Genomic DNA, 7,513 nt, shown 5'->3' on the forward strand with positions numbered 1-7,513 from the left:
GCAATCTTTCATTTCTTTGTATTTTTTAAACTTGTTATATTTTTATCGTGCAATAACACATTTTCGCAAACTCGTTGTGTTATTGAGCACAATAAAAATAGCGCGTGTAATAAATACAAAGAAATGAAAAATCGTAAAAAGATATCTTCAAAAACATTTATAAATAATAGAGAGTACTTCTTTTTAAAGAATCTTGTATCTGATTTGTAGTAAAATTTACGCTTGGTAATCTGACGCCACAAATTATTATTGTAAACACGATATCATTACGCGTGACTATTTAGGGAGATGGGTAGAATAAAGTTTTATATTTTATGCCGTTATCTCTCCTGACCTATTTTAACAAAGGGGATTCAATTACATTTAAATACCTATTAAACGTTATATTAATCACAATAGTTTAGCTTAAATGGTATTTCATTTATTAAAAAACCGTTTCAGTTGAGTGCCCCAAAACATTTCGTTTTATAACATACACTTGAAGGCTGTCTGTACTGTTACGGAGGCCCTATGCTGGATTCGGTCCATTGATTTACATATCATAAACACCAGTGTTATGGTTGAAGAAGTGTTGCGCTGCACAAGGACAAACAATGTTTTCACTTGGTCTAAAAAAAAGAGTACCTAATTAGATTTTGATTTTTATTGGTCTCCTGTGTGTATATGTGTGTTTGTGTGTGTGTGTGTGTCTATGTGTGTGTGTCTATGTGTGTGTGTGTGTCTGTGTGTGTGTGTATGCGCGTGTGTGTTTTGCAGAGGTATATTTTTTATCAGACTTTTTCAATCAATTTGAATATCTCTCAAAATCAGGTTTTTAAATTCATATTTGCTTTTGAATTTGTACTTAGATATTGAGCATAATTGTGACACGTTTCGTTGTCAAGGTGACGAATGTTTAAATTTGAAGTTGTATTTTTTACTGATAAAATATATCTAACACATTTCTACACAGTACATATAATATATATTATTATATTAATAGCCGTAATCTTAAAACATGAAAAATAACACGATTCAGTCGAGAAATTACACATAACGTGTGTGTTCAATTCATGTATTGTACATAAATATCGATGTTTATCTTTGCACTTCACTGGCATTTAACCTTTATTGTTTTTATCACATACCTATTAACCTATATTTATTCTGTCTATAATTATCACTGCAGCAATGGTGTCAGTCACAAAATCAATATTATTTCCTTTCTCACATCGTTGTACACTGCACAGTAAACCCCAATTTTTTTTACGATACAATCAGAGTACACCTGTATACAGAGCGTTGAATTATTCGACATATATACTGACAATAAAATAGTGAATGATATAACACTTAACTAGGGTCCAATTTTATGTAAGCGGACTAGATTTAGTTATTTAATAGCCTAGTAAATGACTTGCTTGTCTTAAGCCGAAGCAGAGCAAGTAAAAAATTCGGATTTTATGAACGTTTTCTTGTCTCTGACGAGCTAGGCTCTTGTCTAGAAGTGGGCTTTGTAAGAACAGTGACTAATTCGGCCATTTTGTGCTAGTAACTTCAAATTCTCTAGTACATGACGGCAGGTAAAATACCAGCGTTGATACTTTCGACGCAAAAGATTTCTAAAGAGGAAATTAGCAACACATCCGGTATAGATAACATTTCGTTCCGTTTCATATTTTAATTTTTGCCATGATGAATCAAATCACTTGATATTGACTGTCGATTAATCAGACTACAATGATGTCCATGGTCGACTGTCAATTCTATATTTAGACCAATTACAGTTTCATTCAAACTCAAACAAATTGAATCCAAAACAATCTAAAAACAAACAAACAAAACAGAAAGTGTGTTTTGATGAAGCACATTATTTCAGTCAGTCAGATTGCTAGCAGAATAACTGTTGTCTACGTCTCCACTATACTTTCTAACCAATTTATATTTTGTTCTTTGAAGCAAACTTTTCAACTTCGAGTCTCTTTTCACTCGCAACTTGCGAGCCGATTAGATTCAGGTTTTAAAAAACAGTTTTTACTCACAAAAATGTGTACTTTCCACGATCTACATTTATCTTACAGTTTTTTAAAGCCAGTGTCAATAGCAACATGACACTTTTTGCCTCTGTCATTCGTAACCGACGTATTTTCCTTCCGAATCGAAGCTCTCTCAATCTAGAAATAGCTGCTATCGTGTCGATGCTATTATGTATCTTAGTAACTAGTCACAGACTAAGCTTGAAGTCCGGCCTCAGCAAATGACTAAAATTGGCCAAACTTAGTCCAAAAGTGCCGCGATTTTAGCCCGGGACTTGCTTGGTCAGCTCACATAAAATCCGATTTTTTTCAAGTCCTTGACTAGTCAGAGACTAGGCGCTAGTCCGCGTTCATGAAAACGGGCCCAGCCTATCTGATCGACGTGTACATATATACAGGTTTGACATCCGAACCCACCTGTGAGCCTAGTTTAACATTATTGTATATTTTACCTCAATTTTTGAGATTTCCGTTTCATCGATGAGGCCATAAGGAATTAGGTTATCAGGCCTGCAAATAAGTACACGGCGTATCGGATCATTTCACCTTGGAGCTCTTTATATTTTACACTTTTCGATAAGGCAGTAAAGTATAATACTTCAATTCAAATTGAATTGATTATTGCAGCATTTTTTTCGCTAATCATTTTTGTTTTCTCACCTCCTCCCACAACCACTAAGATTTAAATCCATCGTCTTTTTTTATCACAGCTCTCAACCTCTTGACAATTATTTCCGTTGTGTTAATTCTGTCGAACTTACATGGTCATCACCACCACCACAACTACCATCATCATCATCATCATCATCATCATCATCATCATCATCATCATCATCATCATCATCATCATCATCATCATCATCATCATCATCATCATCATTATTATTATTATTACCATCATCACCACCACCACTACCTCCACCACCACCATCATCATCATCATAATCATCACCACCACCACTACCACCACCACCACCATCATCATCATCATCATCATCATCATCATCATCATCATCATCATCACCACCACCACTACTACCACCACTACCATCATCATCATCATTATCATCAACACCACCACTACCACCATCATCATAATCATCATCATCATCATCATCATCACGATCACCACTACCACCACCACCACCATCATCATCATCATTATCATCATCATCATCATCATCATCATCATCATCATCATCATCATCATCATCATCATCATCATCATCATCATCATCGTCATCATCCTCTTCATCATCACCACCACCACCACCACTACCACCACCACCACCATCATCATCATCATCATCATCATCATCATCATCATCATCATCATCACCATCATCATCATGATCATCATCATCAGTAAATCAATAGGTCAGTCAGTCAGCCATTCAGATCGTTCTCGTTGTAAAGCATTTATCTACCTTCAAGCAATCAACGACCAGACTCAGATCCCTAATCAGCTCACGATTGAGTAATCAGCACGCATGCATCCTAGGATTAATCAGCCCTTCCCCCCAAGTTCCATTATGATGGTCATTTAGTTGTAGTACAGAGATGGAAACGGAAATGTTACAACATCGCCAAATCTGTTCATTAGATTAAGTTAAGTTGCATCTTTCCCATCGATTGTTCCATTCCACGTCATCGTTTTGGACAGCCAATTGATGCTATGCGTTTAGGTAAAATACTCTCAACATTCGCCAGCTGGATATAACTTACTAAAACACAAAACTATGTGTAACCTTAAACGTTTACAGTGGGACTGATAGAACTTAGTGAGAACTAATCAACAAAACGGCTGTCAAAAAAAAAAGAACAATAATAAATAGCTGAATGATGTCAATTTCGTTTCTTCTATAGAAGTAAAATTCAAGGGAACAGCAATCCACATTGCATAACGCCCAATACAAAAGGACATTTCCGCTGTAAGCCTGATGCAATGGGTGTTTACTAAGAAGAATGATTACTCTCTTCGACAAGTGAACAAGCGAGTGAATAAAACAGCGTATAAAGAGAGTATGTAAATCGTTCGAATGAATAGGAACAAAAGTGTGATGTCAAAAATGACAGGTTTCAATCTCACCAGAAATGTATAGCCGGACTTCCGGAGGAGTTTCAGAGCAAAATAACACAAGCTTCTTCGAAGTAGGAATTTATTTCATAGAGTAACCACCCAGCCTAGATTTAGTTATTTACCAGTCTAGTAAACGACTTGCTAGTCTTAAGCCTAAGCCAAGCAAGTGACTTTAAAAATCGGATTTCATGAACTTTTTCTTGTCTCTAACCAAGAAGTGGGCGTTGTAAGGACGGTGACTAATTCGGCTATTTTTTGCTGGTAACATCACGCTCTCTAGTACATGATGGCATGTAAGAAATATCAGCCTTCATATTTTCAAAGGAAATGAATAACAATGAATTTAAGCTTCAATTTAATAAATGAAAACAGATAATGAGGACTATTCGGTTTTCCCTTTATCAACAAAACAGGATGAATGAAACACTACAAGACGAATGAGATAATGTGATAGGGGCGTTGTTAAAGTGAATAAACAAAAGCATTGATGGGGCAGGAAATCTATCTGCACTTATCTTATAGTTTTTGTAAAGCCAGTTTCAATAGCAACGGGACACTTTTTGCCTCTGTCATTCGTAACCGACGTATTTTCCTTCCGAATCGAAGCGTTCTCATAATCTAAAATAGTTGCTATCTTGTCGACGCTAGGATGTATCCTAGTAATTAGTCTCAGTCTAAGTTTGAAGTCTTGCCTCGTTAAATGACTAAAACTTGGCCAAACTTAGACCGAAGGTCCCGTGATTTTAGTCTGGGACTTGCTTAGTCAGCTCGCGTGAAATCCGATTTTTTCGGGTCCTTGACCAAAGTCAGAGACTAAGCGGGCCCTGGTCACATGCCCAATGAGTTTTGAACTGGAAGAGAGGGTGGTGTGATGTCACGACTTCTGTGTCCCATTAAGGCCACAAACAAAACCAGTTATAGGAGAAGAAGAAGAGGAAGAAGAAGAAGAAAAAGAAGAAGAAGAAGAAGAAGAAGAAGAAGAAGAAGAAGAAGAAAAAAAAAAAAAAAGAAGAAAGAGGAAGAGGAGAGGAAGAGGAGGAGGAGGAGGAGGAGGAGGGAGAAAAGGAGGAGAGGCAGAAAATTATTATGATGATCTGTTATTTTTCTTTATGGAATAAGAGCTACAGTATAATGACGTGCAATGACAAAATACCTTTCCCCTCTCCCCCCCCCCCCTCCCCCAAACACATTTTGACCAGAAATTTTTATTTCATGTATCGATGTACTACCATGCCCCCCCCCCTCTCCTAATTTATCAAAAAGGCAAAACTGTTAATAGATGTGTATATGAACTCAAAGTTTTCCAAAATGAAAAATATGTGTTTTGTTAATGTATAGCGATATCACCCCCCCCCCCTTCCCCCCTCTCTGAATGTTATGGGGGAAATAAAATAAAATCAAGAGAGAAAAGCTTTTTCCAAAGCAATGATTAACTTATTAATTGATAATTTATTTATTCCTATTTAACACAAAATGTGTACAAAACACCATCATTGTCAAACGAGTATTTTGGAATGATTGTCCTCGACACCTTGATCCATGCCCCATTGAGTTCCATCTTGTCCATGTGAGGCTCTAATCTGTCTTTGTACTCGGCTACCTTGTGAAGATATTCCTCCCTCATCACGATTATAACATAGCCCTCTGGAAAATATAGAAGAGTAAAATACTGTGACTTCGAAGAGCTATTTCTGCCGATGCTATCTAACTTACATGCATATAAATGCAGGTCCGATAGCCGAAAGCAATAATGGGCTTGGTTTAATATATTTTTTTTTTACTTAACACTATTTTGCGTTGTTTTGGGGCATTTCTATTACAACCATGAGCCCATAAAAATTTGGGTTATCAGACCTGCAGACATGCACACGTCGTATATAAACTTATTTTGCAAAGTCATCCATAAACTGATTCTGATACTAATATTTTCTTAAATTCCACGACATTTAAAAATGTTTGTTCTTGCAATTTAATAATAATGATATCTATTTTATATTGCACTTTTTTCTCAATGACAATGGCACAAAATGACAACGATAAAATGACAAAACAGGTAAAACAATGCAAAGCTAACAAGAATCGTGAAAATATGCTTTTCTAAAATGGGGTGATATTGACAAGCTTCAGAGAAAAACAAGTTCTACCATAGTTTTAACATTGAATGAAAGCAACAATAATTTACGAACGAAAGTTAGAAATCACGTGGAAATAAACGTATGCAAGTCTATAATATAGTCTATACTTCGCGAAGTTCCAGGTTTGAGCGGGTTTGTCTTTTTTTTCCAAGATGAGGGTCATTTAAATCGATCGATGTTTGAAGGACGAGTTTTCTGGCCAAGTTTTAAAATATGGGTTTTTCCAGATTAGTGCAGAATACTCACCAGGTTTGACAATATAAGGTAAATAATCTAGACCCTTGCATGGAATGTGACCTTCACCCATCCCCCCTGAGATAATTGCAACATCGTATGTATCTGAAATTCAGTAGTACACAAATTTTTTTTAAAATATTGAAACGTGGAAATGTTATTCAACAATTCAAAAGTATATCTCTCTATGTCATATTAATAATTATGGTAAGGACGTAAAAAAATGTACAAAAGAAATTTGCAATGGGGAAAAACATAAAGTTCAGACTTCAAACTTGTTTCTGCCAACAGCTAATAATATAATGTTGTTAGGCAGTAATGCGAAACAAAACAAGCCGAAGAGGCGTAAGCGGAGTTGTACAATAGAGTTCACTTCTAGAATTTCGCCTTTTGATTTTAGATCGGGTGTCTTCTCTGGTATCCTCCATTTATTCCTCTACCCATATTTTGACCGTTCCATTTAGAACTTCTCGTTTTATTTCATATTTGACCCTATCAAATCGGTAGTGTGTCGAGGTGAACGCGTAGAGGCTAACTTTTGAATCCAAGATCTATATAATAATACGAAATGAAAGTATGCTAAATATACTCTTCATTGAGGACGATAAATGTAGTTTCTTAAGATGAAAAAGACTAAAATTTTTATTTATTTATTTATTTTTTGTTGTTGTCATTTTAACTTTCAATTTATTTTCTGGCATCTGCCTCATTCCAACATAAACCAGATTGAGGCAATGGCCACATACGGCGTGTACATCTTTGCAGGTTTAATAATAGCCGAACGCAATTATGGGCTTGGTTTAACATTGTTGAAATGCACAATACGTTATTTCCATAACAACAGGACAATGAGCCCATAACAATTAGGGTTATCATACCTGCAAATATGTGCACGTCGACCACACCTCTTTAGAGATAGTCAAGAAAACATTACCTTTGGCAATTGGACATTTCGTACTAGACCCATCAAGCAACTCGAGGTAGGTGTTTTTGTATACTTTTTTGTTTTCTAAAATTCGCATCATTCCTTGGCTTGGCTCTATGGCATC

The 7,513-nt window shown here is 36.0% G+C and overlaps 1 protein-coding gene across 3 annotated transcripts in view; it reads right to left on the reverse strand.

The window, feature by feature from the left end:
• Positions 1-5,524: 5,524 nt before the first annotated feature.
• LOC144963659 (methyltransferase-like protein 27) overlaps positions 5,525-7,513 on the reverse strand; it is a 9,188-nt gene continuing 7,199 nt past the window's right edge. For 2 of the 3 annotated variants that reach the window (XM_078897615.1, XM_078897616.1), the window contains exons 4-6: positions 7,399-7,513; positions 6,477-6,569; positions 5,525-5,739 (exon numbers count right to left, since the gene is read on the reverse strand). The exon at positions 7,399-7,513 is cut by the window's right edge and continues 27 nt beyond it. In XM_078897615.1, coding sequence (XP_078753741.1) covers positions 5,555-5,739; positions 6,477-6,569; positions 7,399-7,513 — 393 coding nt within the window. In that variant the 3' untranslated portion in view covers positions 5,525-5,554. The remainder of the gene's footprint in view (positions 5,740-6,476; positions 6,570-7,398) is intronic. The other variant, XM_078897617.1, reaches the window with a different exon arrangement.

Source organism: Berghia stephanieae, chromosome 2, assembly GCF_034508935.2.
Source record: "Berghia stephanieae isolate SIO BIC M18660-M18661 chromosome 2, UCSD_Bste_1.3, whole genome shotgun sequence".
In the NCBI taxonomy this organism is placed as follows: Eukaryota; Metazoa; Mollusca; class Gastropoda; order Nudibranchia; family Aeolidiidae; genus Berghia; species Berghia stephanieae.